The sequence below is a fragment of the Mobula hypostoma genome, chromosome 28 (genome assembly GCF_963921235.1).
Source record: "Mobula hypostoma chromosome 28, sMobHyp1.1, whole genome shotgun sequence".
Taxonomy (NCBI): Eukaryota; Metazoa; Chordata; class Chondrichthyes; order Myliobatiformes; family Myliobatidae; genus Mobula; species Mobula hypostoma.
In genome coordinates this window covers 28,748,276-28,771,774 of record NC_086124.1, presented here as the reverse complement: position 1 = coordinate 28,771,774, position 23,499 = coordinate 28,748,276, and the positions used below count along the sequence as shown (strand labels likewise).

General features: G+C 51.4%; 1 protein-coding gene across 5 annotated transcripts in view; it reads right to left on the bottom strand.

Moving 5' to 3' along the window:
- The window catches only part of LOC134339001 (RNA-binding protein 10-like), a 71,530-nt gene that overhangs the window by 11,725 nt on the left and 36,306 nt on the right, over positions 1-23,499 (bottom strand). For 2 of the 5 annotated variants that reach the window (XR_010016323.1, XR_010016324.1), the window contains exons 9-26: positions 20,749-20,913; positions 19,641-19,801; positions 19,372-19,469; positions 17,933-18,020; positions 16,765-16,872; positions 16,332-16,440; positions 15,426-15,562; positions 14,153-14,300; positions 7,984-8,075; positions 6,724-6,882; positions 6,168-6,317; positions 4,753-4,836; positions 4,219-4,404; positions 2,848-2,922; positions 2,077-2,159; positions 1,444-1,537; positions 1,315-1,353; positions 563-689 (exon numbers count right to left, since the gene is read on the bottom strand). Coding sequence is in view for 3 of the 5 variants with exons in the window: in XM_063035229.1 (XP_062891299.1) it covers positions 1,351-1,353; positions 1,444-1,537; positions 2,077-2,159; positions 2,848-2,922; positions 4,219-4,404; positions 4,753-4,836; positions 6,168-6,317; positions 6,724-6,882; positions 7,984-8,075; positions 14,153-14,300; positions 15,426-15,562; positions 16,332-16,440; positions 16,765-16,872; positions 17,933-18,020; positions 19,372-19,469; positions 19,641-19,801; positions 20,749-20,913 (1,940 nt within the window). In the remaining 2 variants the exon portion in view is untranslated. Of the gene's footprint in view, positions 1-498; positions 690-1,314; positions 1,354-1,443; positions 1,538-2,076; positions 2,160-2,847; positions 2,923-4,218; positions 4,405-4,752; positions 4,837-6,167; positions 6,318-6,723; positions 6,883-7,983; positions 8,076-14,152; positions 14,301-15,425; positions 15,563-16,331; positions 16,441-16,764; positions 16,873-17,932; positions 18,021-19,371; positions 19,470-19,640; positions 19,802-20,748; positions 20,914-23,499 lie in introns of those variants that run through there. The other 3 variants (XM_063035229.1, XM_063035232.1, XM_063035233.1) reach the window with 3 other exon arrangements.

The window sequence follows — 23,499 nt, the reverse complement described above, 5'->3', positions numbered from 1 at the left end:
GGGTTCTGAGTTGGATGATCAGCCATGATCATACTGAATGGCGGTGCAGGCTCGAAGGGCCTACTCCTGCACCTATTTTCTAGGTTTCTAAGGCTCTCTCTCTTCGCCCCCGCCCCCAGAGAAAACAACCAGTTTGTCCAACCTCTCCCAATGGCTTATGCCCTCTAATCCAAGCAAATGCTCTGCAAAGCCATCACACATCTGGGGCTATGGGCAAACGGGACTAGCTGGGAAAGCATGGAGAAACTGGGTTCAAGGGCTTGTTTTATGCTGAGTGACTGTCCCGGAGAGCTAACCCTGCTTCCTCCCCAGTTAGCCGCACCCTCAAAAGATGCTCCAGATTTCCAACATCTCCTGTGCCCCTACATGTCCAGTACCCTCCTCAGCAGGGGTTCCCAATCTTTCTTATGCCATGGAGCCCTGCTTTAACCCAAATCCTGTCCTCCACCCCAAGCCCCCCTACCACCAAACCACAGCCAACTGCTCGACACCTTCAGAAACAGTTTAGTTTTAATTGGTAGAAAAAAAAGTACATATTTTGGAGGCTGATAAAAATATTTACAGTCTTTCTCTGAGCTGGTCAGGATGAACGGCCAGTGCTGTGGACTCCCAGGGAGCAGAGGTGTTGTGCCTTTCACCGGTGGGGTGGGTGGGAGTCTTGGGCATCGCTCACCACACTCTCCAGGAAACTGCAGAGACAGAAACAAACAAAATGAGAGGTGCAGGAGCACTGCACTCAGCGGAGGTCCCAGAGACAGTACAGTAACCCACCCTCCAACTCAGCGAGCTGCCATCAACGGCAGCATTACAGGGTGGACATGGCACCGATAGCAGTCCCCAAGGGCAGTGGGACAGAACCACCCCGTGCGCACGCGTGTATGTTCCTCTCATGTCCCAGTGACTTCTGGGATCACTGGTTTGCTAAATTGGCAGGAGCTGAGGTTGAGGGGATTGACCAGAGACTGAATGGCTGTCACAGTCGTGTCACGACACACGAGAAAGTATTTTTAAAGCTGGATAGGGTGAACGGGGATGGGAACAATCCTTTCCCCAGAGCAGAAGAGTCTAACACTATGGTGTATAGGTTCAGGTGAGAGGCAGATTTAAGAGACCCAAGGACCCACCTTTCCATACAGAGGGTGGTGAGCATATGGCAGGAAGTGGGGTTAAGTCAGCTACAATAGCTGGTGGACACTCTGGTCAGCACAGACTGGTTGGGCCCATTGGCCTATATCCATGCTACGTGTCACAGCCACCCGGTGTTTCTGGAGTAGATCCCCACCCAGGCGCCACATGTAGCCTCAGCATACTTACCGACACGGACGACGAGGTTCCCACGAAGCCTCAGGGCTACTGCGGAGAGAAGAGCGGAGCTTAGCTGGTGCTGTGGGACGGCCGGGGTGAAGCAAGGGGGCGTGGGGTGCTGAGGGAGGGGGGAGGTACCTGGGAGGACAGGCCCGAGTCTTTGCTCCCCAGTCTGCTGCCGGCCTTCCAGCCCATCACACGGTTTCCAATGTCCTGGCTTATTCCATCGAACCTGAGAGGGTGGGGAAGAGAAAGAGAGATGGGGGGGGGCTCAACTCCACACACAGTTCAGCTTCACAACTAATGAGTTGGGGGTGGGGGAGGAGGACAGGGAGAGGAGGAAGAGAGACAATGGCAGAGAGAGAGAGAGACAAAGCTCATCTCCACACACAGCTAATGAGTGTGGGAGAGACGGAGACGATGGGAGAGGGAGGGAGTGAGAGAGGAAGATACGGAGCAGAGGGAGAGAGAAGGGGTGGGGGCTCAGCGGGTTCACATCTAACAACCACTCATGTTCAAAGGGGACGAGGGGGAGAGAGAGGGGACGGGGATGAGGGGGGAGAGGGAGAAGGGGCTCAGCTTCATGCACGCAGTTCAGGCAATGAACCGCCACTCACTTGTTAAAAGTGAACGAGTGGGGGAGAAGGATGCGAGCAGAGGGAAGGGCGACGGGTTGGCGGGGAGGGCAAGTGGACAGAGGGGAGTGCGAGGGCAGACAGGAGGGCCCGAGGAGTCAAGCAGCACGTTAACATTAAACAATAGGCAGCATACGTTGCTTGCGTCCTTTTCCTCTTGGGCTCTGATACATCAGCCATGGGCAGCTTGCCCCGTCTCTCTGCTGCTCTGTACCTCAGCTGTGGGCAGCAATGAGACGGAGAGGGGATGATTAACAGAAGGCACTCGTCAACTGCATTCACTTGTGAGGTGTCCATGGGCAGGTGAACTGGCACAAAGTGGTGCACTACTTCATCTCGATTACTCATTCACAGCACACTGGAGCACCGTGCAGTTCCCGTCTCCGTAACTCCTGGGTCAGAGCCACACTAGGAGCACTGTGCAAAGTTCCCATCCCTGCATCCCTGGAACAGACCCACACTTGGAGCACCATGTACAGCTTCTATCTCCATATCTCATGGGTCAAACCCACACCGGGAGAACCTCTTATCAAGTCACCTCTCATTCTTGTTCCCTCCAAAGAGAAAAGCCCTAGTTCATTCAACCTATCCTCATAAGGCATGCTCTCTAATGCAGGTAGCATCCTGGTAAATCTCCTCTGAACCCTCTGTAAAGCTTCCACATCCTTCCTATAATGAAGTGAATAGAACTGAACACAATACTCCCAGTGTGTTTTAACTAGAGTTTTATAGAGCGGCAACATTACCCCCAATTAATGAAAGCCTACACACCATATGCCTTCTTAACTACCCGATCAACTTGTGCGGCAACTCTGACGGATCAATGGACGTGGACCCAAAGATCCCTCTGTTCCTCCGCTGTTGATCCACAAGACGACTTCGCTAGCGAATGCACAGAGACACGCACCTCTCTCTCACTCTTCTCCAGGGCTTCCAGCTCGGCCTCTGACAGCTTCGAGCGCCTGTGTATCTCAAGGTTTTGCTGCAAGATGGAGGATTGATCAGCTGAACTGTGACTTGTATTCAACACACAGACAGACAGACACACACACACACAGAACGCCCCCGATAACGGCTGCAGAGGCCCACTGATTATTGGCACAATCCGCCCCACCCAGAGACGGGGCAGATGCTCCTCACAGGTAGAACCACGGGGCATCGGTAACAGGAAAGCCCGATGCTAGGAACTGCTCAGGCAGTGGAGGACACATCCCTTGCTCCTGGACAGGCGAGGTCTGGGCTGAGATGGGACTGGCTGGGGCAGAGGAGGTCCGCGGATGGAGATCCACAAACCACACGGAGGGTGCCCTGGCACACGCTGGCTGCCTCTCACCAACACGGTTGGATGCAGGGTGGTGGGGGTTGGAGCCTGGGTGATGAGGATAGGGGTGATCCAGGAACGTTGGAAACAAGGATCCCCTCACCTCAACACCCTCACTCTGGGTGTGTGGGGGGGGGGGGAGGGTGAGACTACGATTACAACTCCAAGGGCAGCACAGTAGCGTAATGTTATGATCGCAGCTGCAATCTGTCTGTAAAGAGTTTGTACATTCTCCAGGTGACTGTGTGTTTCCTCTGGGTGCTCCGGTTTCCTCCCATATTCCAGAGGTAAGGATTAGGGTCAGGGAATTGTGTCTGCCACATGGGCGTCAGAAACATGGCCACACTTGCCGGCTGCCCCAGCCCAATCCACAGACCTTGTTAGTCATTGATGCAAACACCGCAATTCACATGCGACAAGGAAAGCTCGCACGTTATGCCGATGGTTTGGACGGCTTTGTGGCCAAGTTTGCAGACAATATAAAAACAGATGGAGGGGCAGGTAGTGTTTAGGAAGCAGGGAGCCCGCAGGACTTATTAGAATGGGTGAAGTAATGGCAATGAAATATAGTGTATGGAAATGTATTCATCGCCATGTGCGGCTGTGGAGGCCAAGTCATTGGGTACACTTAAAGCGAAGGTTAATAGTTTCTTGTTTAGTTAGGGCATTAAAAGTTACAGGGAGAAGGCAGAGGAATGGGTTGAGAAGGATAATAAATTAGCCATGATGGAATGGTGCATCATATTCAATGGGCCAAATGGCCTAATTCTGCTTCTGTGTGTCATGAACTACAGCCCCTTGCCCCGGGGCGAAGGGGAAACCACAGCCCGTCGCCCCGGGGGGACTGACTCACGGTTTTACACTCTCCTGTGGGTTCTGGAATTGAGCTGACACGCATTTCCGACCACTGGGATGGAGTGGTGAAGGGGCTTGGGGTTTGGAGTGTAGGCCTGTTACCTTGTGGAGCTCGGAGAGCTGCTGGTGACGGATGAGAGCCTCTTTGCTGGGGAATTGCCTGCGGCACAGCAGACAGGCCAGCTTCTGCCAGTCGGTCAGCCTCTCCTCCTGCTCCTCCTCTGGCTCCTCCTCGCTGTCGCTCTCGCCACTGTAGGCTGCCACCAGCCCCCGCAGTGGGCTCGACTTCTGTTTGGCGGGGGGAGTAAACAGGTGTAAGGACCAGCCCATGTCACATTAAGGTGAACGGCAATACACTCAAGTTTGCAACACATATCTTCGGCGAACGGCTGGGGGGGGACACACGGTGGGGGGTGGGAGAGGCAGAGAAAACATGGGGAGGGGGTGAAAGGAAGGAGGGGTGCGGGGGCAGAGGACAGTCAGGGAAGTTAAGTGGGAAGGAAGGGAGATAGAAGGGGTTTGAAAGAGGGAGAAGACAGACCCTCCCCTCCACCCCCCCCACCGAAAACAACAGTGACCGACCCCATCGCCTCTCACTCAGCACGGTCACCCTCACCAACCCTGGTCACTCCCTACCGTCCGAGTGTCATCGTCCCTCATCTTGTCGCTGGTGCGTTTCAGGTGTTCCATCATGACATGTTGACGCTCAGCCAGGGTGCTCTGCAGTGGGGGGGGGAACAATCATGTGAAACTGTCTGCGTGGTACAGACCTCTCCTCCCCCACCTCCCGTCCACAAACTGCAGGGAGTTTTGTTTCCCCTCACCTCGGCTGTCAGTACAGTCCAGAAGGGCAGAATGGCTCCATGGGCTGGGGGTGAGGCAACAGGAACCTCCTCTGTGGGGTGAGGGAATTGGGGGGAGGACAGGACTGCACATTCACTGCTCACCCATCTCTGCCATGCAGTGAGCCCATGGGGTTGTCACCATCTGAGTGGGAGGTGCCTCGCAGTGACGGGCGGGACCAAAACTAGGTGGAAGGAACTGCTAGCGGAAATAGAGGTGGGTACGTACAGTAGGGGCGCCCAAGAGACAGTTATGCAGGTTCATGGATTGGAAAGGGTGGGTGACGGACTAAATCCAGGTAAACGGAACTTGCTTCAACAACCATTTTGGTCAGCAGGGACCACAGAACACAGAAGTACAGGAAGAGCTTGTTTGAACCGCACCGTCCAGCAACCCTCAAATTAACCCCAGCTGAATGACCGGACAGTTTACAATGACCAATTAACCTACTGACTGGTACGTCATCGGACTGTATGTACTGCTGCCACTGAACAACATACTTCACGTGTACGTCAGTGACAATAAACCTGATTCCGATCACTAAGAACCCCCATCACTCAGGACACGCCCTCTTCTCAATGCTACCATCAGAGAGAAGGTACAGGAGCCTGAAGACACACACTCAACGATTCAGGAACAGCTTCTTCCTCTCTGCCATCTGATTTCTGATCCATCAGATCCACGAACACTACCTCACTATTCCTTTTTTGGCACTATATATTTTTGTAATTTATTGTAATTTTTTTTTACTGTCTTACTCTCTATTGCTACCTCAAAACAATAAATTTCACCATATACTGTACAATTCTAATGGTATCGCTCTCCACCACCAACCCAGGCAGAGCATTCCAGGCACCCAGCACTCCCTGTGAAAAAATACCTTTGCCCACACATCTCCTTTGAACTTCCTTCTCTCACCTTAAATGTGTGCCCTGTAGCATTAGACACCTTAACTACAGATAGCGACTGTCTCTTGTAATGTAGAAACCTCCATCAGGTCTCCTGCAGCCTCCTCTGCTCCAGAAGAAACTGGAGGTTGGATTAGATAGGCCAAAAGGTCTGTTTCTGTGGTATACAGTTCTGAGAGAGATCAGACGAGGTGGGATGGGTGGCTGGGAGGTGGGGGAGGGGAGGCAGAAAGCCCAGCCGGGATTGGGAGTATTGGCAGGAGGTGCCCCCCACCCCTCCCTCCTGGCCTAGTCTGATACCTTCTTCTCCAGCATGGCGTAGCCTGCGTCGGCAGAGGCCGACTCCCGGCGCTCGTTCTCTCGCATGTAGCTCAGTGGCTGGAAGCTGTTCTTGAAGTTCTCCTTCTGCTTGTTCAGGCTCTTGGCCCAGCGCTCCATGTCTTTGGCGATCTAAGGGGGGAGGGTGGTGGTGGGAGGGAAGGAAGGCAGTCATACTGACAGCTGCTGTAATAGCAGCCCTCGGCCCCGCAGCACCCCACAGCACAGACTTCTTCCCCACCCCCAGATGGCCGCATGGCCCTGGCAAAGCTTGGTGCCTCTGGCCCTGGGCTTCCAGCCTGCTACACTGGGAACAAGGATATGGTATGTTAGATCTGGACTTGGATATGAAACACTGTGCCTGCACCGTGTCAGGGAGAGTTAGCTGGGGGATGGGTGTGGGCGCGCTGTGCCCTTGTCCTGGGATGTGGACACATGGCCCCCTCCCCACCACACCCCCAGGACTGGAGCATCGGAGGGTGCTGGCGGAGGCAGACAGTGGAATAGCCCCACACGCCACCCGCCCTCGGCTTCTCACCTGCTGAGCTGTCTTGCTCTTGGGCTTCTCCTTCTTCTCCTTGCCTTCCTTCAGGCCGGACCCGTCTTTGGAATCAGCGCTCTGGTCAGGGGCCGGTAGGTAGGTCTGCTTGTCCCCGTCCCAGTACAGGTACTGCTGTGTCTGTGCGTTATAATAGTACTGCACGTATGTACACAGAGACCGCTATTAACGCGGGAGGCTCAAACCAGGGGGTGGTGGGTCTCTCTCTCACTCACTCTTACTCTCCCACAAGCACAAACACACACACACACTCGAGGAGGGGTGAACAGGGCCAATTCTATCTGGAAGTGTAACTGTTCTGCATGTGACCCCAAGAAACTGCAAAGAGTTGTGGGCATCGCAAGATGTGTTGCCTCCCCTCCATGGACTCTGTCAACACTACCTCACTGAGGACAGCAGAATTAAAGACCCCCCACCCACCCTGGGCCTTCTCCCATCGGGCAGCAGATACAAAAGCCTAAACGCATGTATCACTAGGCCACTGTTATTGAACAGTCCCCTAGAACAATGAGTCTCAATCTCACAATCTACATCGGTATGATCTTGCAGCTAATTGTTTACCTGCACTGCACTTTATTCTGCATTGCTGATGCACTTTTGACCCCCTAACACACTTCAGCCACGTGTTCATGTCAATACTGTTAATGACACTCTCTGCACTCGGTGTAGTTTAGAAGAATGGAGGTGAGGGGGGCGGGGGAGAATCTCATTGAAAGGCCTAGATAGAGGGGTTGTGAGGAGAATGTTTCCTACAGTGGGAGAGTCTAGGATCAGAGAGTACAGCCTCAAATTAGAAGGATGTCTTTTTACAACGGAGATGAGGAGGAGTTTCTTTAGCCAGAGGGTGGTGAATCTGTGGAATTCATTGCCACAGATGGCTGTGGAGGCCAAGTCATTGGGTGATAGGTTCTTGATTAGTAATGGCGTCAAAGGTTACAGGGAGAAGGCGGGAGAGTGAGGTTTGGGAAGGCTATTAGCCAAGATGGAATTGTGGAGCAGACTTGATGGGCTGATGGTTCTAATTCTGCTCCTCTGTCCTATGGCGACTATTGGAGCATCTGATACTGTGACAACTATAAACAGGGGCCATTGTGGCCAATTAATCCCAGAAAGGGTTCAAAGGAGCGTGGAGGCTATGGATGGCCTTCTTACGTTTGTCCCCCACCACCCTCCAATGCTTCCCTCCCACCCCGGACAAGCAAGGTCAGCACCATGCACCCCCCCATTCCCCCTCATTACCTGTGAGTTGGGGTCATAGTAGAGTCCGGTCTGGGGGTCGTAATAATATCCCGAGATCTCGTCATACTGGTAAGTAGAGACATCAGGCACGGCTGTCAAAGAGAAGGGAACAGGTTTGGGGTTAATATCACAGGTCAGGTTAAATAATCACCCCTTACTAGCAGCTGAGAGACCATGCATGGACCCTAGATCAAAACACGTAGCAAGCCAGACTGCATCTGTGGAGAGAGATGAAGAGTTAGCATTTCAAAGCAGAGGCCTCTTTCTAGGTCCGATGACCTCTGGCCTGAAACGTCACTTGTGAAACTCCGTCCGCAGATGTTAAGGGTAGGTCTCAGGGGCTATTTGTACGCAGTCCGAGGTGACTACTCCCATGACATAGAGATGCACTCACTCTTACACATCCTCGGGCACTTGGGCTCCTTATTTAACCGCAAGTGCATCAAAACATACAGGGAAAAGTGTTATTTGCATTAACAACCCAAGGATATGCTTGAGGGGTGGGGGGCAGCCAGCAAGTGTCACCAGAGTCTGGAAGCAACATCGCATGTTCTCAATGTTCAGCAGAACAACACAAGCAACAGAACAAGCCTCACTCCTCCCACCTACCCACACACATAGTCCTTCAACCCCAGGACAAAACCCAGCTTCCAGTGGACCCAGCATCCATTGGACCAGCCAATGGATGTCTGTTGTGAGAATCTCTGCCTCCACCACCTCCTCAGGCAGTGCGTTCCAAATCCAGGCTGGGAGAATTCCTCCCTAGAATCCCCTTTGCAGCCCTCACTATAACCCAATGCCCTCTGGGTTGAGACACCTCTGCTATGGGGTGATTTCTGTTCTCCACCCTATCGCTGTCTCTCACCATTCCACCCGCCTCTCCCAGGTTCCCAGTCTGGTCTCTCCACACCTCTGGGAGGGAAAGTTCCTCCTTAGACCCTCTCTAACCCCCTCACCCCAAGGCCATTCAACAGCTCTGTGCTCCACCTTGTCACCCTAACATGGTGGAAACAGACTATCCTCGTTAGGTTTGGGCATCCTAAGGCTTGGGGTCCAATGGGATTCCTTCCTCATCAAGAAGTCTTACTTTTACCCAGGGTAAAATGTCAAATACTAGAAGGCATATCTTCTCACTGCCTCAAGACCCCTCTCACTCCAGATATTCTCTGCACCCCAACCCCCCCATGGGCAGAATGTACGTAAGATCATGCTCAAGGAAGCTTCTATCGGGGCAGTGCAGTAGCACAGCGGTTAGCTCAACACTTTACAGTACCAGTGACCCAGGTTCAATTCCCGCAGCTCTCCGTAAGCAGTTTGTACGTTCACCTTGTGACTGTGAGGGTTTCCTCCACGTGCTCCTGCTTCCTCCCACTGTCCAAAGATTGTTGGTAGGTTAATTGGTCATTGTAAAGAGTTAAATTGGGGGGTTTTGGGTGGCTCGGCTCAAAGGGCCAGAAGGGTCATGCTGTACCTCAATAAATAAAATCGCACTGTGAAAAGACCATTGGACAGAGTCGTAAACAACTGGCACGGACACCTGGCCTTACAATCTACCTCACTGTGGCCCCTGCACCATACTGTCTGCTGCACTGCACTGCACTCCCTCTAACTGTAACACTCTATTCTGTTGCTCCTTTTCCCTTGTACTACCTCCATATACTGATGTGATGAAGCGAGCTGTATGGATGACAGGCAAAACAAACATTTTTCCACTGTACCTCAGGACTTCAAAGCAGCTTTTATATCACCAATATGTTGTGAAATCTGTTGTTTTTGTGGCAGCAATACAATGTAATACATGATTATAGAGAAAAAGCATGAAATACAAAAGAAATGTTCATGGGTTCAATGTCCATTCAGAAATCGGATGGCAGAGGGGAAGAAACTGTTCCTTAAGTGTTGAGTGTGCGCCTTCAAGCTCCTGTATCTCCTCCCTGATGGCAGCAATGGGAAGAAGGCACGTCTTGGGTGATGGGAGTCCTTAATGATACATACTGCCTTGTTGAGGCATCGCTCCTTGAAGAGATCCTGGACACTACGAAGCCTGGTACCTATGATGGCGCTGACTAAGTTTACAACTTTTTGCAGTTTATTGTGATCCTGTGCAGAAGACCTGTCCCACGCGCCCCCAATACCAGATAGTGATGCATCCAGTTAGAATGCTCTCTACTGTACAACCATAGAAGTTTGCAAGTGTCTTTGGTGACATACCAAATCTCCTCAAAATCCTAATGAAATATAGCTACTATTGTGCGTTCTTTGTAGCAGCATCGGTATGTTGGGCGCAGGAGAAATCTGCAGAGATATTAACACCCAGGAACTTGAAATTGCTCACCCTTTCCACTTCTGATCCCTGTTAGGGATGGTGTGTGTTTCCTCGGCTTCCCCTTACTGAAGTCCACAATCAGTTCCATGGTCTTACTGACATTGAGTGCAAGGTTGTTGCTGCGACTCCACTCAACTAGCTGATATACAGTTGCAAAAAAAAGTTTGTGATCCCTTTGCAATTACCTGGTTTTCTGCATTAATTACTCATAAAATGTTGTCTGATCTTCATCTGTCACAATAATAGACAAACACAATCTGCCTAACTAATAACACATAAACAATTGTACTTTTCATGCCTTTGTTGAACACATTAATCATTCACAGTCCAGGCTGGAAAAAGTATGCAATTCCTTGTGTTTAATAACTGAAAGAACCTCCTTTAGCAGGAATAAGCTCCCCCAAACGTTTCCTGTAGCTGCTGATACGATTTGCACAACGATGAGGAGGAATTTTAGACCACACCTTTTATACAAAACTGTTTCAGATCATCAATATTTCTGGGATACCTTGCAAGATACCTCTTCAGGTCATGCCACAGCATCCCAATTGGGTTAAAGCCTGGACTCTGACTTGGCCATTCCAAAACATGAATTTTCTTCTTTTTAAAACCATTCTGATGTTGATTTACTCTTGTGAGTTTCAGGTCATTGTTGTGTTGCATCATCCAACTTCTATAAAGCTTCAGGCGATGGACTGCTACCCTGATATTCTCCTGTAACATGTCTTGATGCAATTTTGACTTCATTGTTCCCTCAACGATTGCAAGCTGTCCAGGCCCTGAGGCAGCAAAGCAGCCCCAGACCGTGATGCTCCTTCCACCAGGCTTCACCGTTGGGATGAGGTTTTGGTGTTGGTGTACAGTGCCCTTTTCCCTCCAAACATAGCGGTGTGCATTTCTGCCAAACTATTGTCTGATCTGTCCACAGAACATTGTCCCATTAGCACTGTGGAACAGCCAGGTCGTTTTTTTGAAAACTTGAGACACGCAGCAATGTTTCTTTTAGGAGAGCAGTGCTTTCTTCTGTGGTTTCCTTCCATGAACACTATTCTTGTTCAGTGTTTTTCTTATGGAGGACACATGAACAGTTTTTAGCAAGTTCTAGAGATTTCTGCAGGCTTTTGCTGTTATCTTTGGTTTCTTCTGCACCTCCTTCATACCAAGAACACAACATGCAATGCTGACCTAGGGAGAGTAGAATATTACTGGATTTCCTTCATTTGTAGGGAATTTCTCTGAAAGCAGACTAATGAACACTCGACGTCTTTAGAAATGCTTTTGTAGCCTTTTCCAGTTTCATGCATCTCTACAATTCTTCTATTGTCCTCTGCAAGTTGTTTTGATCAAGGCATGGTGCATGTAAACAGACCTTTCTTGAGAAGAGCAGGCTCTGTCAGTAACCTGACTGTGTGTGTCTTTTTTTTTAAAATATAGGGCAGGGCACCTCTACAACCCACATCTTCAATCTCATCTCACTGGGTGGAACACCTGACTCCAAATAGCTTTTGTAGAAACTATTACCCAGAGGTTCACATAATTTTTTGAACACAGACTGTGACTGCTTAAATGGTGTACCCAGTATTGACGAGAGGAAGTACAATTATCTGAGTTATTAGTTTACGCAGATGATGTTTGTCTATTAATGTGACTTAGATGAATATCAGACCACACCTTATGCGTAATTAGTGCAGAAAACTAATTACGCTAAGGGCTCACAAACTTTTTCCTGCAACCATATCCTACTCCTGTAAACTTTAGGAAATTAGGTCTTAGGATTTAGCTTTAGAGATACAGGCCCTTCCGGCCCAATGGGCCCATACTGCTGAAATACACCCATGCGACCAATTAACCTACTAACTCATACACCTTCGAAATGTGGGAGGAAACTGCAGCACTGGAGGAACCCCACGCGATCACAGGGATAAAATACAAACTCCTCACAGATAATGGTGGGAACTGAACCCAAGTTAACGGCAGTGAAATAGCTTGAATTAGAGAGCGTGCCTGCTGGGATTAGGGAATAGGCTGAGCAAGCTAGGGCTTTTCTCTTTGGAGCAAAGGCAACCGAGAGATGACTTGATAGTAGTGTACAAGACAATAAGAGGCATAGACAGATACTTTTTTCAACAGGGCAGAAGTTCACTCTTCCTTCAGTTAGTCCTGACGAAGGGTCTTGGCCTGAAACGTCGACTGCACCTCTTCCTAGAGATGCTGCCTGGCCTGCCGCGTTCACCAGCAACTTTCGATGTGTGTTGCATGATTTTAAGGTGTTTGGAAGAAGGTATAGGTGGGCTGGTAGAGCTAGATTTTTTTTGAAAACACAGAGTTGGGGGGGTGCATGGAATGCAATGCTAGGGGTGGTGGTAGAGGGACATCAGGGACATTTAAGAGCATCTTAGATAAGAACATGGATGTCAGAAAAATGGAGGGGTATGTAGGAGAGAAGGATTTGATTGATCTTAGTAGGTTAAAACGTTAGTACATTGTGGGACGAAGGGCCACATTGTGTGAGGTTCTATGTTACACTAATGTAACCATAAGGGAATTTACCAACTTAACTTTAAGGTGAGAGTGGGGATGTTTAAAGGGGATGTATGGGGCCTAGTGGGTGCCTGGAATGTGCTGCCAGGGCAAGCAATGGATGCAGATACGACAGTGATTTATTTTTATACAGGCTTTCAGACACACACCGTGCCCTGGCAGCGTAGTAGTTACCGCATTGCTTTACAGTGCCAGCAAGCATCGATCTGGATTAAATTCTTGCCGCAGTCTGTACATCCTCTCCCCGTGACCATGCAGGTTTCCTCCCATAGCACAAACTTCACAGCAGTCAGGGTTTGCAAGCTGTGGGCATGCTACTTTGGGCAACACCTGCACGCTGCCCCTCCAGCACATCCTCAGACGGTGTGGTTCACCAACACACTTCACTGCACATTTCCATGCCCATGTGACAAATAAAGCTAGTGTTTAATCTTTTACAGGGTGTCCCCGAGTTACGAACGTCCCATTCACGAACAACACGTACTTACGAACAGCCTGCCATAAAGCCTATTATATTAAAAATTCGTCAGCTCGAGGAAGGAGAACGCCGTCCGCCATTTTAAGTCGGATCCTGTTGCTGTTAACGCTGTGTTGAGTGTGGAACTTTGTATTTGGCTTAAATTTTTCTTAGCAAGATTCACCCTAAACACACCCCCCCCACTTTTCCAGTCAGCATCGCCCCCACTTGACCCATTTAACCTGTCTCAGTGCGGGTGGACTTTAGGACCTGGGGGAGCTCAGGACCCACCACCCACGGCTGCTGCTGAATCCGCAGTGTTTCTGTTCCGCTGACGATTGAAAATAAGGTGGAAATATTAAAGCTATTGGAAAGAGGTGAAACGCCATCCGTCAATGGAAAAGCGTTAGGCCACAGTCGGTCAACTATTGGAACAATTTTAAAGGATAAAGTGAGAATAATGGAGCATGCGAAAGGCCCTGCCCCAATGAAAGCTACAATTATTACTAAGCAATGCAGTGGTTTAATTATTGAAATACATACGTTTCTTAAGTGTTTTATATGCATAGAAAAGGAAAACATATACTAAGACAAATGTTTTTGACTAACTGATGCTAAATAATACCAGATGTACCTGTTCCGACTTGCGTACAAATCCGACTTAAAGACAGACTTAGGATCAGAAGTCGTTCGTAACCCGGGGACTTTCTGTAGTATGATGGGAATGACAGGAACATCATGTTCAGCACTAACATAGTGGGCTGAAGGGTCTGTTGCTGTATTATTGTGGTCTCTGTTGTCGGGGGCACGGATGGCCTTGACACACAAGGGGCAGCTGTACTTACGGTATTGGGTGTAGTCCTGAGTCGCAGTAGAGGAGCTGGTCAGAGAGTGGCCGCTGCTGTTGGCTCCCGAGGCATGACTGGCACTGACCTGGGGCAGGGGCAGACCTGGGACATTCTCCGCCTTCTGGCTTCCGGGGGTGCGGGAGGTCTGTGAGAGAAGACGTGACTCCATGAGGGCTCATGTACACAGATAGGGAGGTTTGATGTTGCTTGGGTGAGATGGATGGACTGGATGGGGTGCTGGGGGATTGGAAAAGTATCGGAGGGAATTGTTCCTCCCAGAGGAAGATCATTGTAAAAGACAAAGTCAAGTATGATTTAGATGACACTCTCCTGGGTGAGGTTCTCCCTCAATGTTCCAACACCCCCACCAGTTGCCAACAGACACTGTTTCCCCAACACCCCTCCCTTCTGTAGTGAGATGTTCCCTCCTTCCATCAATTCTCATCTCTTCCTCCATCCCTCCTCCTCTCACCTCCCTTCCTGCGCACTCCCGTGACGAGGCAGCCCTACTGCCAGCCGCACTCGTCCACAGTGAGGCAGCCCCTTTCCCACTGAGAGACACAAATCAATCCCCACCCACACAGCCTCCCACAACGAGGCAGCCCCTCTCCCCCGCCCCGTGCTCTCCCACGTCAAGAAGGCACCCACCATGACGAGGCGTCCCCTCTCCCCCCTGCACTCTCCACAACCCGGTGGCCACTCCCCCCCCATGAAGATGCGTCCCCTCTCCCCCCCGTGCTCTCCCACAGCAGGCGGTCCCTCTCCCCCCGCGCTCTCCTGTGGCGAGGCCGCCCCTCCCCCCGTGCTCTCCCCTGGCGAGGCGGCCCCTCTCCTCCCGCGCTCTCCCAGGGCAAGGTGGCCCCTCTTCCCCCGTGCTCTCCCACGGCAAGGCGGCCCCTCTCCCCCCGCGCTCTCCCACGGCAAGGCGGCCCCTCTCCCCCCGCGCTCTCCCACGGCAGGTGGCCCCTCTCCCCCCCGCGCTCTCCCGTGGCGAGGCGGCCCCTCTCCTCCCGCGCTCTCCCACGGCAAGGTGGCCCCTCTCCCCCCGTGCTCTCCCACGGCGAGGCGGCCCCTCTCCCCCCGCACTCTCCCACAGCGAGGCGGCCCCTCTCCCCCCGCACTCTCCCACGGCGAGGCAGCCCCTCTCCCCCCGTGCTCTCCCATGGCGAGGCGGCCCTTCCCATTGGCTGTTCAGTGATTAGGAGTGTCATCTTTGCTTTTGATGTGTTAATTCTCAGGGGTGGTGGGGTGGAATGACACCATGACCTACCTGTGTGGTGCGGGTGCTGTCTGACGAGGTACTGGATGACTTCTGATAGAGCTGTGGAGCAGCTTCTGCCTGCCCTGACTGCGGGCTCGGGAGAGGATCGACGCCTGGAATGCCAGGCTCCGAGGCGGCTTCCGACACTACAGGAGAACGTAATCAATCTATTCGGTTCATCAGGACTGAAGGAGCACACTCTGGGAGTCATACAGAGTGAAAGCCCTCCAAACCACATCACACACTCCCAGGGTCAGACACAGAGTGAAATCCCTCCAAACTATCAACACACACTCTAGGAGTCATACAGAGTGAAAGCCCTCCAAACCACCATCACACACTCCCAGGGTCAGACACAGAGTGAAGCTCTGGCTACACCATCCTTTTACACTCTCCTGGGGTCAGACACAAGGCAAAACTCTCTCTGCGCCATCATGCACACACTCCTGGGTTAGACAGAAAGTGAAGCTCTCTGTCTGCATCGTCCCATCATACAATCCTGGGGTTAGACACAGAGTGAAGCTCCCTCCACACCATACAACCAGTGTTAGACACACAGGCTCCTTCCTCACTGTCCTGATCAACCACACTCACCCTGTAAGAGGAATGATAACCTTTCTGAACAAATCGACACACGGAGTGAGTGTGAGAATTTATTGTGACCTGCAACTTCTCTTTAGCTTGAGACTTTGCGACAATAATTTGTGATCATTGGCTGTGGCTTTCTGCAGGCATCTAGGCCTGGAGAACATCCTCCTCCAAGTCTACCTGTCCGCAGGCTTTGAATAAATTCTGGAAGTGTTGGTGAAATCAGGATCAACGATATACTTGGAACTAGTGAAACTCCCTCTCAAGGCAGTAATGGGAATAATCATGCAACCCAGCAGTAACACAGATAGACGGTTAACAACTCACCTGCAACAGTAGGTGGTGCCTCGTATGTTGTTGGCAGCACAGGACGCTTGCTGGATTTCTGCTGGTCTGAGTCCTGCTGGTAATCCTGGGAATAGTGGCCGCCGTACCGCTGCACCGGTTAAAACAAAGTGTCAGAGCTTGCTCTCTCCACACCACCGCCCTCCCTCCCATAGGCAGATCGGAGAAAAGGGTCGAAGAGGGTGAGGACCAACGACAAGGAGGGATTTCGCCATCAGACGGGAGAGCCGGGCGCATCTCCAGGTCAAACACAGACTCAGTTTCCCTCCTGCGGATGGCTGGGCGTTTCTTTGGGGGCTGGTATGATCTCCAGAGGGTGAAGCCAAATGGAGCACAAGGGGACAGGTCAGCTCGAGGGGTGGGACAGGGCAAAAGGGCTGGACAACCTGCTTGCATACGAGTCCACGTCACTGACCTGGGCGTACTGCCGCAGGTAACTGTCGTCCTGGCTTCCCCGGTAGTACGAGTAGTCTCGCTGGTTGTCTTGGTTTAGCCACGCACCCTGGTTATCAGAATCGGAACTCTGCAGGGGGGAGAAGCAGCAAGTTCAGTGTAACCTGCAGCAAAATACCAGAGACAGAAGATGCTGGAACTGGAGCAACGTACTATCAGCAGAGGAACACAGCAGGTCGAGCATCACCTGTGGGAAGGGGAAAACATGTTGTTTCCGGTTACGACAGAGGCACACTAGCCTCCAGATCTCCGAAAGAGCTTGAAGAGATCCGGTAGGTCAGAATCAGGTTTATTATCACTAGCATGTGTCATGAAATTTGTTCTTTTGTGGCAGCAGCACAGTGCAATACATAACAACATGTAAAAGAGAAATAGCCAGCTACTGTCATGGATGCTTCAGAAATGTGATGTCAGAGGTGTGTCAGGGCTGGGTGTGTCTGCCTCCACACCCCTCCTCCACTACCCCTTCCCACACCCCTCCTCCGCTACCCCCCCACACACACCCCTCCTCCGCTACCCCCCACACACACCCCTCCTCCGCTACCCCCCACACACACCCCTCCTCCGCTACCCCCCACACACACCCCTCCTCCGCTACCCCCCACACACCCCTCCTCCGCTACCCCCCACACACACTCATCCTCCGCTACCCCCCACACACCCCTCCTCTGCTGCTCCACCCTTGCCATTCCCAATACCCTTTGCACTGGATAAATTAGCAAACTCACTGCTCCATGTTGACAAATACAGTGGATATATACGTGCCTAATGTAGTGTAGCTTCTTAATGTTTCTAAGGCAGGTGATTCTGGCGATTTTACAGGTAAACAGCTACCACTGGAATGTTGTTATCTTTTGTTTTTTACTCTTCCTCTTTTCCTTTGATCATCCTTAGCTCTTATAACGCTCAATATTAAGAGCTGAAAGTAACAAGTTTTAAGCTTCACTCCTGACTTCCAAAGCAAGCTCCGAATAGCAACACTGCCAGGATCCAACACCCACCAATCCTCCTGCTGCTGGGTAGTGTGAGGAAACCAGAGCATCCGCATAAAACAGTTGCGTTTCCAGGGAGAACGTACGAATTCCTCACATTTCCGCAAGGCAGCCAGCGCCTGGGATCAGCTCACTCACCTGGGTGACTGCCCACTGAGCGGCAGCGATCGCTGTGCTGGCCACTGAAGCGGCACTGGCCCGGCTACCATCCGTCAGGACCACGTCCCTGAGGAGCGGAGAACAAGGAGCCCTTCAGCCTGATAGACACACTCATTATCCCATCAGAGCAATCCACAACTGCCATACTCTGCACGACTCGGGTCTTTCACGGTGTAACACCGGGGTACGGATCTGTCAGTGTGTAACACCGGGGTACGGTACCGGTGGGGACGAGTCTGTCACTGTGTAACACCAGGGTACGGTGCGGTACCGGTAGGGACGGGTCTGTCAGTGTATAACACCGGGGTATGGTACCGGTGGGGACGGGTCTGTCACTGTACAACACCGGGGTACGGTGCGGTACTGGTGGGGACAGGTATGTCAGTGTATAACACCGGGGTACGGTTCCGGTGGGGATGGGTCTGTCACTGTGTAACACTGGGGTACAGTACCGGTGGGGACGGGTCTGTCACTGTGTAACACCGGGGTATGGTACCGGTGGGGATGGGTCTGTCACTGTACAACACCGGGGTACGGTACCGGTGGGGACGGGTCTGTCACTGTACAACACCGGGGTACGGTACCGGTGGGGACGGGTCTGTCACTGTGTAACACCGGGGTATGGTACCGGTGGGGATGGGTCTGTCACTGTACAACACCGGGGTACGGTACCGGTGGGGACGGGTCTGTCACTGTACAACACCGGGGTACGGTACCGGTGGGGACGGGTCTGTCACTGTGTAACATCGGGGTACGGTACCGGTGGGGACTGGTCTGTCAGTGTATAACACCGGGATACAGTACCTGTGGGGACGGGTCTGGCGCTGTGCGACACCAGAGTACGCTACCGGTGGGGACGGGTCCGTCACTGTGTAACACAGGGGTATGGTACCGGTGGGGACGGGTCCGTCGCTGTACAACACCGGGGTACGGTACCGGTGGGGACGAGTCTGTCAGTGTGTAACACTGGGGTACGGTACCGGTGGGGACGGGTCTGTCACTGTGTAACACAGGGGTATGGTACCGGTGGGGACGGGTCCGTCGCTGTACAACACCGGGGTACGGTACCGGTGGGGACGAGTCTGTCAGTGTGTAACACTGGGGTACGGTACCGGTGGGGACGAGTCTGTCAGTGTGTAACACCGGGGTACGGTACCGGTGGGGACGAGTCTGTCAGTGTGTAACACCGGGGTGGGGTACGGTACCGGTGGGTACGGGTCTGTCACTGTGTAACACCGGGGTACGGTACCGGTGGAGACGGGTCTGTCACTGTGTAACACGGGTACAGTTATGCACAGTATGTCACAGCATTATGTATTTTATAACAATGACTATACTCCTGAAGCACGACAGCTTCGACGCTTCAAACCTGCCGAACAATTGCCCGTGAGCCGTCCTGATGGCAGGGGGCTGCTTACTTCTTTGTGCCCTTTGCAAACTCCACGTTGATGGTCTTGCCATCAATGACGAGAGGGGGTTCCAGCGACTGCAGGATCTGGAGCAGTTGGGAGGCTTCCTGCAAGCACACAAGGTAAAGCTGAGAGGCAGCCCCCATCAACCCTGGGGTCCCTAAGGTCCGAGCCCCGAGCCCTCCCTTTCCCACTACAGAAGGGGCTGAATCCAGCAGGGTAAGGGCGAGCAGAGGTTCCAGTCCCGGGTGGGAGCACAGCAGGAGACAGGAACTCACCACAATCGTCGAGAGCTGAATAAAGGCGAAGCCCCGGTTTAGATGGCTCTGCTTGTCTCTGATCAGGCGGATGTTGGAGGGCGACAGCACAGCATAGGGAGCCAAGGTATTGAGGATTGTTTCTTGGGTGGTGTGGTAGTTCAGATTACGTAGGATCACGGCTTCAGGGGAAAATAACAAAGAATGATAAATTAAGCAAGTTAAATCACAGATGATGCTTCCAGGACTAGATGGCTTAAGTTATCAGCAGGGAGTGGATAGGCTGACAGCTTTTTAACCCTACATCAGCAGAGGCTGAGGGACAAGCATTATATTTAAAATGGGAGGGGCATTTTACAGCGCAGACCCGTCCCTACCAGTACCATATCCCTACAGTGACAGACTCATCCCCACCAGTACTGTACCTCGGTGTTACACAGTGACAGACTTGTCCCCACTGGTACCATACCCTGGTGTTACACAGTGACAGACCCGTCCCCACCAGTACTGTACCCGTGTTATACAGTGACAGACCTGTCCCCACTGGTACTGTACCCCGGTGTTAATGACAGACCTGTCCTCACCAGTACCATACCGCAGTGTTATGCAGTGACAGACCTGTTCCCACCGTTACTATACCCTGGGGTTAGTGACAGACCTGTCCCCACCGGTACCATGCCTCAGTAATACACAGTGACCGACCCAGAGGAAAAAGACAACATGTTTTTGCTCATGCTCTAGGGCCATGGACCCCTACCATTAACCAATGAGTCCATAGACCCCAGATTGCGCACCCCTGCTCTAGAGATATCTGTAGTCTCAAGGAATAAAATCAACTTGGATGGATTTGTATTAATTCAGCAAAACTTTATGCAGAACAGAGAACAGTGCAGCACAGTACATGCCCTTCGGCCCACAATGTTGTGCTGACCCTTTACCCTACTCCACATTCAATATAACACGCTCCTGTGCATTCTTTCTTTAGCCTGTCCCCCCTGGATGCAAGATGAGGCTGGTGGATGCTTCAGCTTTTTGCACCTGTGTGGGAACAGATGTTAGCAGATTTTCTGACCCCCTTCTTCCCCACCGCCCAACACAGAGATGGCATGATGGCATCCCCTGAACTTACTGTCATTAGCGTTCTCGTTTGCCTGCTGGTTCTGGCTGTGCTGCGGGTGTTGCTGGTTGAGCTGCGGCGGCTGGAATGGCTGGGGTAGCTTCAGCAGGGGTGTGGGTCCATCCGGGAGGGGCTGCTGCAGGTCCTTTCTGCCGGGCACTAGCCGCATCTCCCCTTCTGCAGAGGAGGGGAGGGAAAGAGTGATCCACATTACAACAGTAGACATGGGCGGACGAGAAGCCCCGAGCTCAGGATACGACACAGATTGACAGAGGGGAAGCAGCTTCTGCATGCCAGATGTCAACATCTCTGAGGAGGCCGTGTTTACAGGATTGTGTTCAGTTCTGGTCACCCTGCTACAGGAACAAGCGCAGTGGAGGTTTACGAGGGCCCCATCGCAATTCGAGGGACTGAGTTGGGGAAAGAGATTGGGCAGGTTGAGACTTTCCTGCTGGAGTGTAGGAGAACGAGGGGTGATCTTATAGAGGTGTATAAAATCACAACGGGCGCGGAAAGGGTTGGGAATCAATAACTAGAAGGCACAGGTTTAAGGTGAAAGGAGAGAGATTTAATAGGAGTCTGAGATTTTTTTAAAATTCTAATTTAATGCAAGTTGATACAAAGAATGAAGTAAAAATTTAAGGACAAACACACAAAAAAGAAACCCGTAAATGTATGGGTAAATACAAGGACTGAAATTCAGCTTGGATAGATTAGAGGCAAAATGTTTACCCATAGATGGGCATATCAACTGAGCAAGTAGTTGAGGCAGGTTCATTAACAAAAAAGTTTGGAGCTAGCTTGGTTGGGCCAGCATGGACCAGTTGGGCCGAAAGGGCTTTCTCTGCTGTATGACACTATGATCTGTCCTAAGCCCAGTGATAAATGGGTACATCATGGCCTAGTATTGGAACTCTCAATTCACACCAATGAAAGAGGCTACAGTGAGCGATGGGAACATGAGCCAGTTCCATCACAGCTACAGCTGCCACCACTATCAAAGCCATGTCTCAGGAAGGCAACATCCATCTTCAGGGACTTCCGCCACCCGGGACAAGCCCTCTTCTCGATGCAGACATCAGGCAGGAGGTACAGGAGGCTGAACACCATACCTCAACATTCAACAACTGCTTCTTGTACTTATTTACTTACCGAGACACAGCACCATGTAGACCCTTCTGGCCCTTTGAGCCGCACTATCCAGCAACCCTCAAATCAACCTACCAATCAGGTCTTTGGGAGGAAACCGGAGCACCCGGAGAAAACCCATGCAGTCACGGGGAGAACATACAAATTCCTTACAGGCAGCGGTGGGGTTTGAACCCGTGTCGCTGGTAATGTAAAGTGTTGTGATAATCACTATGCCACTATGCCGCCCCACTGCCGTCAGGTTCCAGCACTAACATGACTTCCCTTGACATGCACGAATATCATTATCTTTATATTTGTTCATTTTGTCAGATAAGTCATACCGGCCCTTTGGCCCAACTGGTAAATACTGACCACAACATCCTTCCTAATCCTTGTTGCTAGCTTTCAGCTCAGAACCTCTCCATTCGATGTACCTATCCAAATGTCTCCAAATTGATACATCTGTACCTACCTTGACTGCTTCCTCCAACAGCTTGTTCCAGGTACGCACTACCATCTGAATAAACTAGTACCTGTACCTCTCAGTCCTCTTTAACGAATATACCCTCTTGTATCTGCACCTTTAAGTTTTGGACTCCCCAAAATAAGGACCAGGGCCCCCAGTTTGTCCATGAATTTCTATGGTTAGCAGTACCAGCAACCTGGGTTCAATTCCCACCTATGCCTGTCAGGAGTTTGTACATTCTCCCTGTGACCGCGTGGGTTTCCTCCCACACTCCAGAGACGTACCGGTTGGTAGGTTAATTGGACATTGTAAATTGTCCCATGATTAGGCGAGGATTAAATCAGAGGAATGCTGGGTGGCGTGTCTAGGGCCAGAAGGGTCTATTCTGCTCTGTTTCTTAATTAATCTAATTCTCCTGCTCTGAAAGGAGTGAAGATCCAGTGTGACCAGTCCCTCCCTTTCTCTCTAATTCAAGGCTCTGTCATCTAGGCAGCATCCTCAGAAATGGAGGCGGGAGAAGAGAGAGCAGTGCGTTGTGCGTGTGCAGCCCTCCGGTGAAAAATGATTATCGTATCAGTTAAATAGGGGCCGTGGACAATTCTGATTTGATGGAGACGGACGTGAAAGCACAGAGGAACATCTAGAGAAATTTCTGAAACGCTCATTCGCTGCTATTGTTACTGCGTGGCCGGGAATCTTCCAGAAGGAAGGCCTCAAAATCCCCAGCTTTGCCTGTTGTTGGTGACCGAGATTGAGGTCGAATCGTTCGGACAGAGATGGCGCTCAGTACTCAGTGTCGGAGAGCTGATCGGAGGCTCGAAGTTTTCGGATGACTCAGAGTCGGAGTGTGGTCGGCATGGCAAGGGGGAGTTTTTCTTCCTTCTCCCATCTGCGTGAGACGTGGGATATGTGAGAGACTTTGAACTTTTTACTGTGCTCATGGACTTCTTCATCAAGTTATGGTATTGTTACACTGTTGTAACTATATGTTATAATTATGTAGTTTTGTCAGTTTTTCAGTCTTGGTCTGTCCTGTATTTTGTGATATCACACTGGAGGAAATATTGTATCATTTCTTAATGCATGCATTACTAAATCACAGTAAAAGAGGACTGCGTGTCTTCATAATCTAAAAATCTCTTCTGCACCCCCTCCAGTTTGACCAT